This window comes from Meleagris gallopavo, chromosome 6 (assembly GCF_905368555.1).
Source record: "Meleagris gallopavo chromosome 6, MGAL_WU_HG_1.1, whole genome shotgun sequence".
Classification (NCBI taxonomy): domain Eukaryota; kingdom Metazoa; phylum Chordata; class Aves; order Galliformes; family Phasianidae; genus Meleagris; species Meleagris gallopavo.
The window spans coordinates 32,038,890-32,059,287 of NC_139409.1; the positions used below are offsets into that span (position 1 = coordinate 32,038,890).

The 20,398-nt window shown below is 35.4% G+C and overlaps 1 protein-coding gene across 1 annotated transcript in view; it reads right to left on the bottom strand.

The window, feature by feature from the left end:
* Positions 1-20,398, bottom strand: part of SKAP2 (src kinase associated phosphoprotein 2) — a 116,647-nt gene that overhangs the window by 85,252 nt on the left and 10,997 nt on the right. Inside the window, exons 3-4 of the mRNA XM_085226235.1 lie at positions 18,226-18,254; positions 8,369-8,473 (exon numbers count right to left, since the gene is read on the bottom strand). Of these exons, the coding sequence (XP_085082361.1) occupies positions 8,369-8,473; positions 18,226-18,254 (134 nt within the window). The remainder of the gene's footprint in view (positions 1-8,368; positions 8,474-18,225; positions 18,255-20,398) is intronic.

The following is a 20,398-nucleotide window of genomic DNA, read 5'->3' on the forward strand; positions in this document are numbered from 1 at the left end:
AAAAAGAAAAAAACAAACATAAGCAGCTCTGTACAAACTTCAACAAAAAACAATATTCACTATAGGGAAAAAAAAAACTGAAAAAAAATCAACATCCACTAGGAGAAGACATCTCCTCAACTGAATTCTATTTGACAAAAATCAGTGGAAACAGCTAAGAAGCCAGTACAACTTCTAGTGCCAAGTAGCCAGATGGCACTGCTGGAAAAATTATATCTACAGACTGGCAGCTTGATCCCATGATTATTGCCCAAGGGAGGAGGAAGAGGGAAACAAGGGGTATTTCAGTGTGATGGACTAAATCAATTATCACCAGCTCACTATGGCATTTTCACATTATTTTTATACCAAATTCTAAATATCACTCAAACAAAAGAGGACACTGGAAGATTCCAGAGATCTGAGAGAGAAGAAAAATGTATGCCACATTTTGTATGCAAAAAAAAGCAGTGCATACTAAAGCATGCCTCCACCAGCTGCATGGCATAGTCCCTAATATTGCCAAATAAAAAACAAAATGTTTTTATTTTGCAGGACTGATTTACTGCTTTATAACCCAAATCTGCGTATACAGGTTACAGAAGAAATCTCTGTATTTGTCAGCATTATGACTACATTCTTTTGTATATTTTTAACTCTTAACTCACAGGTGTACAACACAAATACAGAATAACCACTTTGCTAAAATATACCAAAAAAATCTTTGATCAAACTTGGTCATAATCTCACCAATTCTTTTCCTGTTAAAATATAGTACTCAAGTCAGTTTCTGAAGAAGCCAATGAGGGAGAAAAAGCACCCCATTCTTAATTTCATGTAAAGACAATTTTTTAATCCTGCCTCTCTCACAGAAATACAAACTCAAATTGCTGAGCACAAAAAAGACAGAATCATAAAAAGCAGTATTTTTTTAGTTATTTGTTGTTTTGGTGTTTTTTGGGGGGAGGAGGGAGGCCGTTTGTTTATTTTGGAGAGGGATTGGTTTGTTCATTTGATTTGCTTTTTAATTTGAATTCAATTACATCATTTCCATTCATTTTTTCCTCAGGCAACTGTAATATTAAGGTCCATGTCCCCATGTTCTGTACCTGTTCTTGGGAAGGAACAATTCACCTGTTATCTATCAAGGAAGACTTGGGCCACCATTACTTAACTTGTCTCCAAATCCTCATTTTATAGCACACTACAAACATCCTTCTGGGGCCAATCACATGCATTCCACATTTATCATTCCCCTTGCCTCTTCAATACAAGGTGGCAAGGCACAATAGCAGATACGTGAGGCACATAAATTAATTGCATTATTGAATATGCATTGTGAATATTTTACATATTACCGATTTATACAGAAATACAAAATTTGACTGTTGAAGGAGAAAGGTGTGTTCTACGAAGATGGGATACCTCTGGAAAGTTAGTATCAGACTATGATGCAGTTCCCATTAAATAAGTAATGTGCATTCAGATAGGCAGAGAGAATATTCAAGGAAGAGGCCATGAAAATCTTGTTTAGAACAGAATAGGTTTTAGCCCATTTCACAGTACAAGATCATCCACAACTCCTTGCACAAAATGAGTCCCCAAAGTATTTTTGTCGATATAACTAGCAGCAAAGACAGAGTTAACATCCAGGTGACAATACCTTTCATTGTTGTGATAGTGGTGAACAGGTTCTTGATAATATTAAGAAACAGTAGTAATAATTTTAGTTTGGAGAGAAGTCAACATTCAATATTTTGATCTCGTGCTCTACTCTTAATCTCACTCTTGAAAGTAATTCAACTGAATATCTACAAAGAATTTGAGAGCAAACTATCAAACCAATACTGTCTAGTGACAAACGTCTGCAGGAAGTATAGCTCCCGCTGCAATTTTTTAAGCAGTGAACAATGTCTATAAGTCATTTTCTTAGAATAGCAATAATGAACTTGTCCGCACTATGGGATCAGAAAGATTTCATTTGCAATGTTTTTCTTTTTCACACAGCACTTTAATAAGCTTCTTAATGACATAGATTTTAGTTTTCCATTCAAATTTAATCTCAAAATTTATAAATATTAAACCATTGCAACCTCCTTCTTTCATAAAAAGAAACAAACAAATCCATTACATTAATGCCTGGATTGCATGATACTTGAGAGTTTACAGGTCATTTTTCTTCTTGCTTAAGCTCTACAAATGTACTTTGCACCTCCACTGAAAGCACTCATCAGTTAAAGCACAAAAACAAATGTGGGGAAAATCTTTTACTTAGTGTTGTTATACACTTTCATGCATACACTGAATTAAATACAGGCACAAATAGCCAACAGTCAATTCTGAGGAAAAGAAAAGCCTGAACCAAATGATACTGTGTAGTGTATGCTGAAGGCTGACCCATCACCCTGACTTACTTGGTAGACAAAATAAAAAAATAAAAAAAAAAAAGAAGCCTCTTGCCTACAAACTCAGCAACAACAACCTGTTGGACTTGCTTGGCTAATGAATTATCACCCACCTCAAGGTGCCACTGAGGTAATATGAAGCAGCACTCTCATTTAACTCATCTGCCCAGTCCTGTGAGGGATGGAGTAAGGAGAAGAATGATAACTGACACTATTTCTTAACAGGAAGAATGAGGAAGTAAAAGGAAATCACAAAGTAGAAATTTATATAGCTAAGGAAAGAGTTAATAAGGTCCTAAACCTGTAATTGAACATCCTATCCTATATAAAGGAAGCTGAAGGAAAAGCTTCTCTTTCTTTTTATTTCAACTACTCATGATGTAAAAGAACTGACCTAGAAAAGCATTAGCGAAACTAGCAACATGAAATAAATAGAAAAAAATCTAGTGCACTTCAACTTTCTGTTCTTTTTTACAATAGTTAGATATTTTGAACAAAACTATGATATAATATGAAAAAGAATGGGTCAAAGTTATTGTTTTTATTTGGATATTGTCCTGTCCAGTGGTGGAGCATACATGGCTGTTTTGTTATTGCTCAGTCACTGAAGCAACATAGATGAAATAAAATGAGCAACAAACCATGTCATTTCTCCCATGGGAGAAAGGTAAATGTTAAAAGAACACAGGGGTTTATTGTTTAATAGGAAGTTTTTCATCATGATAATTAGAAGTTCAACCATTTTAGTATCATCAATTTGTACACACTGTTAACCTACCCAGTATCATTTTTAACTTTACCATCGACTTTAACAGGACCAGAAGTGCACTTGAAACTTCTGTTTCCTTACAGAAATTAATCCCTTCTGTTTTATGCAAATTGTTTAAACCAAAATTGATCAGATTAGCTTTCCATATTTCAAATGGTTTTTTTTTTAAAAAAAAAAGACATCTTTCGTTTCCAAAATAAGTAATTACTGCAATGTTCACTGCTATGGATCCTTTAAACAAACAAACAAACGAGCAGATCAGTTGCTTGACTTTTTCAGCAGCAGTTAAGTTTAGAGAGGTACAAAGCCTCTTTTCAATCTTTGAATATATACGTGAAAAAGGAAAAGAAAGGAAAGAAACTACTGTGTGTCCTTTATGGACAAAAGGGAGCGAAATGTCAATAGTGTGATATGAAACATTTAGGACACGTATCTGCTAATAGCATGTGCAGTGCTGCACTGGGACAAACTGCCTGGGAAAGATAGTGAAGTTGCAATATTAGAGATTTTCAGGAAAGATGAGACAGGTGACTGCCGAAAATCATTTCAGGTACAGTAAGGATAATGTATTTGCTTGACTATAACGTCTCTCCCAACCAAAAAGGAGCTGAACTTTACATCTTCTGACTATTATTTCAACAAGGTTAATGCTCTCTTCTATAAACAGATTTGAACCTGGGAATTTATACACGCCCGTTCCCACATGTATCCCATTTAACTTGGGAAGCGAGATTAAAAGAAGAGATGTGGATTTCAATCATAAGCTGAGTTTGCAAAATATTCTTCACGTTTCAGGCTGCTCTTTAGTATGCGTTGCTTTTCACTGTGATTCCACCAACCTGCAAAGATTTTATTCTGGATGACAAGGTTCAAAACGCTCCTTCCTATAACACACTGAAGGCTGCAGATTTACGAATCGTCCATAAGTGTCTCAGCCTACCTAATCCCCTGACATTCTTACTCCATTTAAGAATTTTCTACTAAAAAAGCATATTTTATTCATACGCCATAGTCAAATAGGATAATTTGAAGACCATAGAAGTCCTCAGACACATTTTTAGTACTTCCTTCATCTTCACATGCTCAAGGCAACATTTCTAGATTATCCATAGAAACGAATGTGACCTATATTATTTTAATAGCATTCACTATGATCTTTTTAAATCCAGTAATTACTAAATCACACTCCCTGCAGAGCTAACCAGACATATCTTCTTCATAAGTGGTAGGTTAACTCACAAGTTCACTCACAATAGTTACAAAAATGACAGAAGTTGTACTCCTTAATAGTAATAGCATTACCTAGCATGGAATCAAGTTTCTATACCATCAACCAAAGGTTTCACAGTCAAAAAAAAAAAAAACCAAAACAATGGGGAACATAAAAGAAGGTTATACTGTTAAAGTCTAAGAAAGTTTCAGCATGGCGTTAAACCTAGATTTCACATCAACCTAAGGAACCTGAAAATTAAATTAAAGACAGTAACTTTCTTTTTCCCGTTTTCCCCATTAATATGACAAATTCATTATTAATTAACACCTCAACTAAAAATAAGTTTGCGAGCAACTTTAAATAAAGTCTTCCTTTTTCACTTTTTATGTATTTCAGTATGCTTTGCTTTCTAATGAATCTAGCGATGTATTTTCCATTACTTACATTCTTTAACATACAGATGGAAGAGGAGTAAGAAATTACAAGGCATAACATTGTAATACAATGTACTATACAAAAACCTGTCGTTTAAGTTGCAAGAAACCTAGTCATCAATAAGTGAAAAAAGACACCACTCAAAAATCAATTATGTTGAGTCTTTTGTATAGAGAAGTAGTACACCTTTCAGGCAACTGGTATTAATGAGCAGACATAGCTATAGAATCTCCATCTGTTTTTCTGACAAAGCTGTGACTACTCCAGTCTCTCATTGAAATTCCATTAATCTGGTGCACCAAGGACCAATGCGAAAATCAAAACTCCATCTAACCCTTTATCAGCTCACAATAACCTACAAGTGAACTCTGCCTGTTAGCATACAGCAAGTTATGATTTTGCTATCAATCAGGCTGTTAGCCAATAAAAAAAAAAATCAAGTTAAGAACTGAGTGCCTGGCAGTGCTGTTTTGTTTTGTCTGTCTTGGGTTTGAGTTTGTTATTTTATTTGGGGTTTTGTTGTGTTTTATCCCTCTTCCAATTTCTGTAGGGTGTCTGGACATGTAAGCCTATGCATCATTCTCCTTCGTTGTGATTTAATTGCTGCCAGCAATCAAGTCAAAGCATCACTGAAGTGTGCTTGAATTTCATTAGAAGATATAACTTATGCTACTTTCCTACAGTACCTAATAAACCATAAAGAAACCAAAACACATATGGCTTGAGGGAATAACTGGAAAATTAGGTGGCCATTTGGGAACGGAGTGAACTTTTGAACCAGAAGAACAGAGAAAAAGAAATATTAAAAGGAAAGACAGACTTAGAATGCACACAGAGACGTGTGGGTTTGACCTTTTCAGTACCTAGAAAATTACATTAGCATTATGAAAAATACATATCATGTTTAGAGTTTATAATCCATCAAAGTTTAGATACTTTGTTAGTGCCTACCATAAGGTAAAAGTCAAAAGGACAACATAACAATCAGATTTGACAAAAGGCCTTTAGGTGACCTGTGCTAATTTAGTTATCCCATACTTATTGTTAAATGGATTATCTCTCGTGTAATTAATACACCATTAGACAAAGGTCACACAAAAACTCCAGGATTTTACAATGACTATAATGTACACGTAATACACTAATTCTTTATCTGTTACCAAGCGGGTGCCTTCACAAATTATATTTTGACAGTAACACAGCAAAGCCAAGTAGCAGTGCTTTCAGAAGTCAGACAAATCTTGAAGCCTTTAATTCAAGTATATATAAAGGTAAAAATACATATATATAAATTTTTGTTTTTCAAACAGCAAACATGCTTCAAACGTTTATATAAAATAATACAAATACACTCAAATACAGAATGCTTCTCCATTTCATAACCTACAGTTATGCCCCTCTGTTAATGCTGAGAGCCTTGATTCTATACAAATGAGGTTTTACACCAATGCACAGCCCTGCTGAACTAAACCGGTAACTGCATAAGACCGAATGTCTGCCCTATGGATTCAGCTGCTTCACTAGGCTTAAATATTGAGCACTAAGAGACTGCTAAAAAATAAAAATTAAGTATCAAGCTTCAACAAACCTAATCATGCCTATGAAACAAATTGCACCTCTGAGGATCAATTCACCTCTTATAAGGTTCTCTTAACATGGATTTTCATACATAGTCTACGTGGCTACGTTTGAATGGTGGTCTATATATGTTAAAATCAAAACACTCAAAATGGCACACTGGACATAAAAGAGGAAGAAAATTCCTAATTAAATGTAAGTATTTACAGACCAAAATTTGCCACCTTTCCCTCATTCTGAGCTTCCACTAGATAACCAAGGAGAATTTCTCCAAAAATGTAGAAGGAATAATGAGGTAACATCACCTTAAATGTAACAGAATCATACCCACCATGTTGCCACTCAAAATGTTAACAAATTAACAGAGATACCAACAGGCGGGTACTAGACCTAGTCTCATAATTATAACTTCCAGAGTGAACTAAAAATTAATTATTCATCTGCACAAAATCGTATAGTAATTTATATACTCTGGTATCAGCATTCTTCAGCTATTCATTTAGTTTTATGAACGTTATCACTTTTTTCTTGATTAACTTGTTTTGAAACAAATATATAATCATATCTCCGATTAAACAGTCATACAATTTTGTCAGAAACCCTTTATGCAATCAGTACCATGTTATTAAGTTACAATTAGAAATAATGTTGAGATTATGTTTGTAAGCAAAAATAAATAAATGGAAAGTTGCATTCATCTGTAGTTTGGAAAATTAGCTTGGCTTTTCTAAAAGCCATATTCAATTTGACTGATAATTACATTTCAACAAGAAAGCAAAAAGGCTTGTTTTTATTATTTTTTCTAGAAGGTCACATTGCTGAAACGCAACAAGCTCAATATAAAAAGAAGTGTGATTATTATTGCTACACGTTTTATACAGAGTTCTGAATATAAAAAAAAAAAACTGTTATTCTGAATCAGTGGTTAGAAGGTTTATCACTTATGCATGTACTTGACTTATCCCTGTTCTGCAATAGACATAATTTTATACCTCATAAAAGCAATTTATGTTTCCAAAGGGAATAATCTGGATAACATAAAATGTGGAGTGCTATGTTGCGGGAAGCATATTTTCATTCAGCAATTGTATTTCGAGAATGAGCTGCACAGTTTGATCATCATATCATGTCAGAAAACATCATTCACTAGCAGGTCTAACTTCCAGTGCCACAAATTAATATACATCGTTAATTTATTTGTACATATACTTAATTTGCCGCCTTGTATTATCCATAGAAGGTTTTTAATATTATTTATACAATAAATGAACCTCAAAAATGTGGATACTATGCTAAAGAAGCTTGTTAGCTACTGAAATATTCAATCGTTCATGTCTTCAGAACAGCCACATTTAGCATTAAATTTAATGAATACAACCTAAAACAACATGGAAAACAGCTATGGATCTTAGATTTTCCTTTTTACGCAAACTCAAATTTAAAATGTATACAACAAAAACATTCTACAAAAGACTACCTCAATGCAAGGAAACATTGTAGGAATAATTAATTTAATATTTTATGAACCTATTCTGCATGGAGTTTGCAGAAAAATATCAATCACATAAACCGTTTCATTATTTATACAATAAATAATACAGTAAGCCATTAAGTAGCACAATAAAATTAAGCAAGAATCTGATAATGTTGAATTAACAAACAATGTTAGCACAAATATTCACACTGCTTTAGCCATGATCTCTCTATAAAAACATACGCATCTACAGAAGATGTTTTGTTATCAGAAAGCATGGGTTTGAAAAAAAAAAACATGCAGATTTGTGACAGCTTCACTATGCTCTAGGACCACTAGAGAGAGCTCTTCCGTTCCTTTAAAGGTTCTTCTAAAGGTACGAAAACTGTCCAGCTGTGATGCTTATCTGTTTATCTGATTTCCAACACTAACATTCTCATCATGAGGCTCCCATTACATGAGTTTGTAGCAAACTGGCAAATCTAGTACATTCTAAGATAAACAGTGTCACATACCATCAGAATGTGCTTCATCCTCTTTATCACAGCGGTCAGATGCTATTGAGGCACTGTCAGGAGGTGAAGAAAAGGAGCTCTCTGACTCTTCCTCATCTTCCAATTCTGTAAAGTCAAAAAAAAAAAAACCCACATTACTAGCTAATATAGTCTGTCATGCAAACAGAATCCAAAGGCAACTATTTTCATTCTAACTGAATAATTGAATCTCACTGATAAGGAGGATATTAACTGTTACCTCAAACTCAAAAGCGTCCATTCCTCATGCACCTTGTATTTCAGTGTTGCTGTTCTGGAGCAACACGCTAACTGGGCCAAGTGCATTTTGTTGCAGTGGTTTTCTTAAACACTGTCCTGTAATGAACCTACTATCAGTGCTGCTTAGCTGAAGGGGTGGGGAAAAAAAAGAAAGCAAGAAAACACAGCAAAGAGATGGGAAAGAGCAAACGCTGTCAGGAAGAGAAATGGGCAGTGTCAACACCAGAAGTCTTTCATTTCTAAGTGTAGAGAGGATCTGAGATAGGCAGCAACTTCCTTCCAGAGGCCCGCCCAACTACTTCTGGCAACACTTTGTCCTCCTCTGCCCACTTTCCTTTTTCTTCATCTTCTTTCTAGGGGCACTCTGCAAATGTAGTGTGTGCTGTACCCTTCCCACGAAGCTAGAAACGGGATCACCTTCTGAGAGCAACCAGTCCAAAGGGGTTCCTTAATTCAGCACTCCAGCAATGAATTTATCAAACAACTGAGAGCCTTACCATAACATAAACAAACAAAAGTTGCATTATTAGCTGAACAGCACATGATGCTGACCAGAGTGTATTAAATGTTGGGAAATAAAGAGAAATTGCTACAGTTGAGGCTTTTGTTTAATAAGACAAAATTTAATTTGGCCCTCTCGAAATACAGCGTATTTTCTGAGTTTGGTTGTTTGCTTTCATAGCAACTAGGTAAAGAAGCAGAGGGGAAAAAAAAAAATACTGGAAATATAGGGAGGAAAAAAGTGAAAATTAAAAAGAAACCATAACCTCAATCACATGATTTTTTTGTTTGTTTGTTTTTAAAGAAACAGCCTTGGAAAATAAGAAATATCCAATAATTAAAGCTGACACTGTCACTAAACCAAAATCGTAACTCTGATGCTCCAACAGATCAAACAGCCCTCTATTTTCTTAAAAAGTATATAGAGAAAAAATTGCTTAAGCACTTCCTTTTGTTATATTCACACGCAAAAGCTTTCCAGAGCTCTCCAGACATGCATCTCTATTCATATATTCTCTTTTGGAGCACTGTACTACACAGCTAATTTATAAACTCCCAAATAAATCCCCATCCACAGTGAAATTATTCTCTGCATCCATAGAAACCAGTTGGGCTGCCTAGCTATGGCTGAGAGTTTTCTTCCTTTATTTTCTATTTAATAATATAAAAATTCAGTCTATACTCTTTTCTTAGCAGAAAAAGGAACATGTTTTCTTTTCAGAAAAAAAAATTTTTTGCTTTACTGGACTTTTTGTAGCCCAAAATTGCTGAACATCAAATTGGGTTTTCTTTTCATTAATTTCGTATACTTTCCTGAGCAAAGTTTCCTTTCAAGTCCCAGTGCCACACAAGTACTGCTTAGAATGTGAACCTGATTCCAATCTATTTTTGACACAGTCAACTTCCGGTAGTACTCCAGCTACCGTGTTAATCTGATCAAAATATTTGCATTTCATCACACCTGTCAAACCAATCAGAAGTAAATTATCCGTCTCCAGGATTCACTCCTTCATCTAAACAGAATGCCACAGAGAAGAGAGCATGCAAACAGAACAAGATTATGCCATATTTACAACCTGATCATCTTTCACCCTTACATGCAAGAGACCAGTTGCCTCTCACTCTCTGTGCATATATACACATATTAAATATACACAAATTACAAAATAGACTCTGTATTAAAAGAGCGGACATTATAATCACAGCCTATATCCTCTCAGGAGTTGTTCCATTCTTTTTCTGCCCTAAATTTTTACTGGCACTAGAATGCAAAAAATCTAAGTGTATATGAACAACCACCTTCAAATCTCTGGTTTATCAGTCGAAAATGCCCTTTTACCACTTATATTCCCATTTGGTGCCAGAATAAATTTAAAATATTAAGCTGTGTTTTTGTGTTTTTAGGTTAAAACACTTCCACAAACAACAAATTCCAGCAATCAAAAGCCACAGATTGAACAGTAAGAGTACACCTCACTATATCTGAATGTGTAGCCATTCTGGATGACTTACAGGGAAGTACACATAGAAAGGAATCATCTTCATAGGGTTTTACCCTTCCCAGCAATGCACTCTTTCAGAGAAGTTGTGATTTCTTTGTACAAGCTCCCATAAGTGCACGCTTAGCCCATTCCTTCACCAGGCTACGTAATTAGCATTTTCTAATTATAGTAAGGGTTTTGCAGTCAGTAAACCTTTGTGTTTAGCATTGATATAATCCCCAGATTATCTAAAAGAATACAAGCTTTTCTATATAAACATACATATCTAGAGCACCCCGTGTACATTCCCAGGTATATACTGTATCTGAAAGAACAAAAATCAGGTGCACATTAAACGCAGATTTATTATAAGACAAATATCCAAGTCCATATATCCAAATTCAAAATAATCCTTAAACAACACAAGAACTACTGTGAAGAAAAAAAGTACACACAATGACCTTAAAGATTTTAAGATCATAAAAGTATTCACTAGATGTTAAATTGTAAACAAAGGCTTGAGGACTTTGAAGACAATGAAAAAAGATGAAAGATAATCAGGACAAATATACAGATCCCATGTCATGCAGTCATATAGTTAGGTACCCCAACTTTTTGTATATCAAAAACATGGAGAAGAGGTCACAGGCACTAAAAGAATCAGAAGTAACCTGCAGTCACACAGGACTAAATTAAGCCAAAGACTTCCTTAATTTTTGTTTGTTTGTTTTAGATTAAACAGAAGTATTTTAAGTCTATATTATGCACTGAAATGTAAGCCTTAACTCATCTATCATGAGCTGCATTTGTGTTGATGGAGAGCTGACTCAACGTGCTCTGCAGCTTTAACAGACAGTGTTTCACAGAGCTTTTGTGCTCATGCGAAACAATGACTACAGGCTATCAGCTTTGGGTTTTGGCAGGGTTAAAAGACACCTTAGGAGCATATGCTATTAATACACGAGGATATTGCTCCTGACAGTTTACAGAGAGGCTTCCTGCTGATTCTGTGGGGTCCCTTGCATTCCCACTCAGAGTAATCTCTGCCTTTTCTCCACATTCTCCTCTATTAAGGTGCTGCACTGCAGTTTATACCTCACCTTCCAAAGAAAGCTAGATAGAACTGCGTTTGAAACTATCAGTGCTACTCCTTAAACAGTCAGAGGAGTCAGTGTTGAGCAGCACACGCCACTATTCCTCTCTTCAGGTGCCAAGTACCTAAAAATACACCCCAAAAGCACCAATAAATTAAAGAGAAGCATTCGACTTGCATTTATGTAATAGAAAACTGAACTACAAAGCAAGAATGGGCATCAGGTAAATGTATCCAATGCAATTTGCTGGCATAATTGAAAGCATTACTGCCTAATCAGACTTCTAAAAGCAAAGCATGCCCAAATGAAATGTCTATAGACTCATTAGTTGGCAGCCATTCCATTACAATCACACATAATGTCAGTAGTGCCTTGAACTTGTGCCAATGACAACAGCATAAATTTTGCATCTCATTTCTGTGGTCATAAAATTAATGATCAGTTTAAAAATACTTCTTTGCAAAAGTTATTGCACAAAGAAATGACATGAATGTGTCCCTGTTATGTAGTCACAAGGATAGTTAAGGAGCTGATGCCCATCAGTAGTTTCTTGTTTCCCCAGAATACTGTATGACTTATCTGGAACTTGAAAAAAAAAAAAGTTTAATTAACAGTAGATACTTAATAGTTACAATAAATAGTTACTTAATAGATAACTAAAATATGTGAACTGATCTTCTTCTCTAGATTCTGCAATTTAAACTAACCTCTTACAGGTTTGATAGCAGAATCAATATTTTATGCTATCTGTAAGAAAAAAAAAGTCTTTCCTTGTAAATGCTACCTTTTCAATTACAGCTCCTTAACTAATTTAGGAAACAATGTACACAAGAGGTTAAGTTATACCACATTAAGACTGTAGAACTGGGTAAAACTTCTCCTAATTATAACAAGGGCTGCACTTTAATCCGTTTCCTATTCTGAATATTTTCAACAGGTTTAGTTGGTACAAGCTGAATATAATGAGCAGGACTATATTGTTTATAGAAGGATTCAGCTTTAAAAAAAAATCCCTCAGGAATTCATTTTCATCTGCAATAGTCTGATTACAATAAGCCTTAAAGATACTACTTAAGCTGCTAAATCTAACAAAAGGCAAACAGGATGCTTCAGCCAATGCCTAAGAAAGACATTGTTGCTCATTAGAGGTTCTCAGATCACTAAAAACTCATTTTATTTCTAAAGAGTTCATATAAAGTGATACATAGAAATTGCTCAAATAAAGCAACTCACGAAAATAAAGAGACATGCAGGGCAAAACATCCTGCCTCCTACCAATTCACGAGCTCCCACATCACAGCAGGCTGCAACAACTGCCTTCTGTCCAGCCTTTGCTGCAGTAAGAGCCTGCTGAGCAAAGGGCTCCACAAAGCCACCAAGCAAATAAATGCAAGGTTCTCACTTACGCAGCTTTGCACAAAAATAACTGGACAAAGTTGCTTTCAAATGGGCACAAGCCAGCTTCAGCCCCTTGATAACTGAAGCAGATTTTTAATTTTAAAAAAAATTTTTTTTAGGATGCTACCATCTCAACCCCTAAGAACCCATTTCTGCAAAATAACTGGTGACAGCCACTTACTCAATGTATTCTTTGCCATGCAATCTGCTCTGACACTCATTCCTGTCTTCTAGATTCTGATGTTACCAAGATAGTTTTTAATGGCTTGTTTTGTAAAGGTCAAGTAGGAATCTTCTAGCAGCTAAACAATACTGGAACAATCTTTGGTTTGTAAGCAAATATGCACCAAAAAAAAAAAAAGCAATATAAGTTTTACTTGCTGAGTATCCAGTGAGGCTGCCTGACCTTCTGATAAAACCATCCTATGCTGCACTGGTGGATGTTCCTTGTGCTGCTGGAAATTGCACTTGGCATGGACACTTCCCAGATAACAGCTGTGTGTAGCTGAAAGGGACAACGCAGTGACCTGCCTACTGTGAGACACTCCAGACTTCCAGGATAAAGGGATATTTGGCACATTTTTACTGCATCTGATAGTCTCTCTAGAAATATATCATGATGATCCTCAAAGGACTGCATAACAACTAAGCCATCTCTCTCCCATTTATGGTTAGCTACTAATGATGTATTTATGCTCCTGACTGAAAAACTCAACTGTGTTAAAATACAGAACTCTCATCCACCACTGCTCTGATCACCACAAGCTACTGCTTCCCTTTCTCAACTCCAAAATGACTCCTAGAATTCTGCTGCTATTTCCTGAAAAACAGAGTACAATGTCAGAAATGGAATGATCACTTCCACACAAAACAGAAAACGCAAAGTCTCTGTATACAGCACTACTCTTTCAGCCTGCCTATCTCCCGGGAGCAGGTGTTTCAGCCTCCAGACACTCCCTGTCCTGCCAGGAGCCACAAAAGCATCTGAATCATTTAAAGGCTTCCTGTAGGTGCTCCAAAATCACATGCGGAACTCACTGATGCTCTAGAGGCATAAGTTTAATTTCCATTAAAGTAAAGCAAAATGAAAATGAAAGGGTGGACCTTCATTAGACTTAAAAGCAGTAATTCAGCAAACGTCAGATCATACTTTTCTGTATAAATACTGCCAAAGTCATGTGTTGCAGATCAGATATGAGTAGCACTGCAAGCTTTATGGGGGGAACTTGTTCTGTAAATTGCCATATTATGACTGGATTTGGCTAGTGCTTTTGGTGTCTCACTTCAAACAGAGTGATAATATTTTTTTGTGTGTGAAAAGTTATTTTAAAAATATGTATTACTAAAATAAATGTAAAGAACAGATGGCAAGTGAACCTCAAACACAAGTACAGCTTCTAGGGCTCAAGAATGCTTCTGCCAACATTAGCACTATTTTTAGCGTAAGCTGAAAACAAGGTTCTTTTAACTAAACATTTTGGCAGCCATGGTATTGATACAATTAATCTCAAAACAGAGAAATGCCAAAAACTGTATTAACTCAGAATCTTTGACAAAGCCCAGATTTCCATATCCTTAGTGGAATATTAGTCTTATTAAGAATGAATCCAAATCCTATAAAAATTGCCTCAGTTTCCAAGTTCCTTCTCACCTCTACGATCAAGAACAGGTCATCTTAAGAGCGACTGCAGCTTTTTGGTTTAGCTTAAACTGCTTAGATGAAGAGTCAAATACTTCAAATTCAAAAAGAAAAAAAAATACACTGGGGTAAGAGTAAAAGAACCTTCAATTAAGTTTCTTAACTTAAGAATAAAATACTTAACAACGTAATAAATAGATTTTTGGAAATATTTGTGTTTTTGATACCATACAATTGGTGATGCGAAGAAACTGAAAACGCAAATCAGCATTCTGCTTAACTGTAAACTTCAACATATGATTGAATTTTGTGAAATGTTACCTATTTTCTTGTGTTATGAATTTAACATCTTATATTTTCATAAGCATTCACATCCCCTAAAGAGCTTCTCTTTTTTTAGTATGTGGGTACTGAAGATGTATTTAAGTATTAAGATAAGCTAGTCTACTTAATAACCAAACAGGCGGTAACATTAAAAAAACAACTTACTTTTAATAGGATGCAAGAAAGTGCTCCATTCCATTGATTTGGTTGTAAGGAAGTAGATGCCCTTTCTGAAAGGCTAAGATTTGCAAGAGGATGATTTCAGTTTTAAGAAGCCTGGTTCTACTTACTCACACAGGCTCTTCTATTTCTATTTCTACTTTTTTAATTTTTATTTTAAATATTCTTGCGTTATCTTTCTGAAAGTGAGATTCTGTATGTTAGTGGCAAAAGCCTATACAACAAGAGCTCACACAAAATACCTTGAACAAACACTATGCACAAAGCCAGTGGAACTTAGAGAACAAGTAACAATGAAAGAAAGTGGATTGACAAGCCAATGTCCACAGAGCATGTTTGTGGAACAACTTACAAGCTGATGGAGCTGCTGTTTGAGAGACTAGAGCTCCATTTCATAATATTTTATGGGAAATATAAGAATACCGAAAATGTTAGTCCACTTCTTTCAGCCATCAAAAAACTCTTCTGAATGACTCTGGAATGATGACAGATCACAACTCACAAAATTTTTGAAAACAATCAGTATAATAAGATAACTAATACACAGCGATGACACTACATGGTATGAATCGTTCCTCACCCTTCCTTTTAGCTAGGAAAAAAAAGACTATTATTTGCATTAAGAAATGGAGTAATCTGCTACAATGAACAGCAAATATGAGTTTTAACTGTGCATCATAGTGAGTCGTTTTGGTGGCTTTTTTCCCCTTCATATTTCCTTTCAGTACAATGACCCCATTTCTGCTTCATCCACCATTTCCTTTTCACTTTATATTTTGAGAGTATTTCTTCTTTCCCTGGAAGCAGGGAAGAAATGGGAAGATGACCAGCCATCTCAGTTTTAAATCTTCTATTTTCCATTTTTCTAATATAGAGGTGCGCACATAGGTATGGAATGTGCACAAAAGTTGACCTCGTTCAGCTGCTGCTGCTTTGTTACTTCAGTAGCTGGCACAGAATCCAATTGCTCACCTCTGTGCAATGAGTGCTTTGTTCTACACCTACCTGAGTCATGCTTAATTTGCACAGGCCTTAAGTAAGAATGACACTATCAAATAAAGTTTAGTATATACTTCCTGATCTCCAGAGATTACACTGACAACTCATGCCACTCAATCACATTCTCTCAAATATTTTGCAAATAAGAGCAGGCTCACACTTCCCATGAATTTTTCATATTCATGCACACAAATGCGCAAGAATTTGAAGAAATTTATCCTTGTTTGCAGAAAACAATGGTGTAACTTTAGAGTCTTCTCATTTAATTAACAAACACCGAACAAAATCTAACATGTCAGCATTTACAAGCTTCGCCATCTGTACACAGTTACAGCATCTGAACCTAAAAGATACCTTATGAAAGTTAAATTAAAACAGCATTATACCCTTTTTCAGAAGCAAATACAGTCTAATAAAAACAATAAGTTGAATACAATTTCCACAGAAATCAGAGCAATCTTTATAGTAACAGTTACAAACTATATCAATTCAATCACACATTTTACTGGAGATAACAAAACTTTATCTTCTATAATCATTTTTTGAATTGCAGAAGAAATTCTGAATCAAGTTATCAATGAAGAAAGTAAATATATTAGGAATTACTTGAACTTATAAAAAACAACTCTGTTCTCTGTAGACAATTCTACTTTTAATTGATATCCAAGTCTGTGACTCTCTATCAACTTCTGAAAAGAATGTTTTCCAAAAAGTCAAGTGCATTGTAATTAAACAACCATTCACCTATTTTCACGTTAGTCATTTTCTTCATAAATTAACATTTCATTTTTCCACCCTTAATTCTGCTGGGCAGTAAAGGGAAGAGAGAAACTTCTGTAAGGGTGCTCAGGTGCAACATACGAAAAATAGCAACAATATTAACATAATTTTTTAAAGAATCACGGATTGAACTTAAAAAATCTTGGCAAACTTTGGGAAGTTGCATTTTCTCCTTCAGTTGAACTGTCAGACCTTTACAACTTGACTTAAAAAGCAGTACGAGATGTATGGACCTCTTGTGCCTTGTTATAACATGACTTGCCTGAATATGACTTTATGTATTTTCACTTTATCAGGAGGCAGAAAGTAGTCCACACATTGAACCTCCCGGTTCCAAAACAGAAAGTTCCCCAGCCAGTGCAAGATGTGGAGCTTTGCACAGGCTTTTTTGACCTCACAGTATGACCCTCATACCAGCATCCACAGGCTATAGGTCACGACCTCAAGAATTAGCATCATGGAAATAAGAGCCCTTCCAGGTTTAGTTACAGAATAGAACTCTGCAGCAACAAAATCCTAAGTCTTTTCTAAACTGAGCTCTGCAGCTTTGTCTTAACTCCACTAGAAGATAATAGATAACCCACACTTCAGTTTTCATTACCAGCACACTAAATCGTCTCCTCTCCAACTAAAGATCTGGGATCCTGCTATACTGTGAAAACATCCATTCACTGTGGATCGAAAGCCAATATCATACTGCCACTAGCTGAGCCTATTAAAAGGTTAAAGAGATACCACTATGGAGTTGAAGACTTTTGCAATCACTGTTAAGAAAAGAAGCTGAAATAAATTATCTGTGTTAACATTTTCTCTCCCAAGCAGATTACTTTGTATATGCATTCTCTGGAGGGGAAAAAAAAAAAAAAAAAAAAAAAAAGGAAAAACCTGCTTCACACAGTCACATGCAATGCTAAGCTCTAATTAAATCGGATGTAACAAGCTCCATTTATATTAAATTCTGAGGTATTTTTTCTAACCTTCACTCTTTTCTAAGCATTCTCAGATGCATTTAAGAAAGGAAACGAACCCAGCCCAGTGATGGCTCAGCAAGAACTAAAACTTGGGAGCTCTTTGCTGTTTCCCTCAGCAGGTGGAGCTAGCAGCCTCGGCCAAGCAACGCAAACTTGAGTGTTTAATAACCAGTATGTCAGTCTGTCATGGAGCAAAAATATACTACAGTGGGAAGAAATGCATGAGATTTACCTTTATCCTGGAGGAATTCTTGAGGGTAACTGCAAAAGAAGAAGAAACGACATAATGCAATACATACTAGCAAATGCACTGTAATATAAACATTATAAAATGATTCCTAGTTTTCTGCAACTTCTGTGGTTGAAACAGTGCTGAAACTTTTCCATAGTTTTATTCTTGGAAAAATTTTTTATATTTAAAATTAATCCTCCTTTTACCTTTGCAGTAGAGAGAATGCTTAGTCATTTTAAGGAAGTCAAACAAAGCCAAAATCTGATAAGGCAGCCTATTCTAGGTATACACATCTACTCAGATATCCTATCATATAAACAAACAAAAGCATCTCTTTCACTGGAAAGACTTCTGAAATTATTTCAAAAATTTCTAAGTAAAACTCACTATGCCTATCCTAAAAATAACACACTAGGTCAGCAAGAAAAAAAATATACAAAGTGTAGTTTTAGTTGCAGTATTCTATCAAATCCAAAGAAAAGTATTAATAAATGACCATAAATGAAAAGCTGATGCATACTTAAATGTAATATCATTTTAAAATGCAAAGACATCTGTATAATGCCTACGAAAGTATCTATCATCCCATAGGAATACTGTTTCTTCAGAAACAAAAATGATCTTGGATAAGGATAAACAATCACAGCAAAGTTATGTAAGAAGGCAACTCGAGCAGCATGTACTTGTGTGGAAGATTTCACCAGAAGTGATCAGCAAATAAAATACAGCTGCCAAGACCATCTTTATGGACAATAAGCAGTAGTGCTTTTATCAGGCTAGTCAGAAAGATGATGCTTACAAGGAATTAGAAGGAGAGAAAGGGAACAGTCTGCAGATAAGAGACAGAATACAAACAGAAATAAAAGACCCAATCTAAGAAATCCCGCATAGCAAGTAGCAGCAGTACTTGGGCACAGCACAATATGTGGGATGTAAAAATCAGAGACTGTGACAACACACACATTTTGTATCCTGCATGAACAGCAAAATACTGCTAAGAGTGTGCTAATAGTACTCACTATTAGAGGAGACCAGGGATAAATTAGATGTGAAATCACAGGATCATATAAATAAGTAGGAAAGAACTCATTGGCAGCTGAGCTCCTAACTGCAGGTTCCCACCTTTGATACTTCATCATCATAAAAAAAAAAAAAAGACTGACTCATAAGATGGAAGAAAACAAGTCAGCAGTGCTATATCTGCAAGTCATCTGCACAGTCCCAGTCAGCTCAATAATCCAAAGAGAAAGCACAAAGAGACAGAGACAAAATCCTGCTTCCTTAAAAAAAAAAAAAATTGAGAAAGTACTTCCAATAAGCATTTACAGCCCAAATCAAATGCACAAACATTTTCAGCTACAAAATGCTGAGGCACATATCATGTCTTCCCACAGTTTGTACGACACCAAGAACACTTGCCAGATGGTTGTGCTGTATTTGAAACTGTAACCAAGCGGCCACAGATGCAGGAGCATGTCAAAGTATGGCTTAGTAGGCACCCAACAGGAGTGACTTGTAGGAAAACACTCAGGGAACAGCAACCAAAAAAAGAACAGCAAGCACTAAATTATCTCCGAGTAGATCTGAGTTGGAAAAAGATCTTGCAAAGATATTTTTGTAGCACATAAACTATAGCCAAATCTCTTCAAATTGTTTTTACCAATTTTTACCAGTTACAACATAACTAAGTCTGAAATCATACTAAATTTAAAAACAAACCAAAGAAGTCATTGTTTGGTCTGTCACAGTAGTTAAATATCTCAACATTGTTGAAACAAACTTACCACCTACAAACAGCTTCCAGTTTTGTTTCAACTTCCTATTAGAGCTGAACAACAGCCTATGCATTAACACTAAGTCAGCATCCAGTAGTGCTGCTTTACACCAGCTGAGGATGGCAAAAGGAAGCTCATTTCTACTTTGTATGCATTATATTTCCCGTATTTTAATGAACTTCACCAAAGCAGAGGTGAAGGTAAGCTCTAAGTAACAAGCTCGCTGAAGCGTCCTGAGCCCAACCGCAATTCAAATGTGACGAATCCTTACCTTCCTGATTCTTACTGAATCCTAGCAGATTCATCAAGATAGAAAGACTTAAACCCAAACAAATTATTTGACAAACTAAGACCTAAACAGATAATATTGCTAGTGATTATTAAAAGGTTATTAAAAA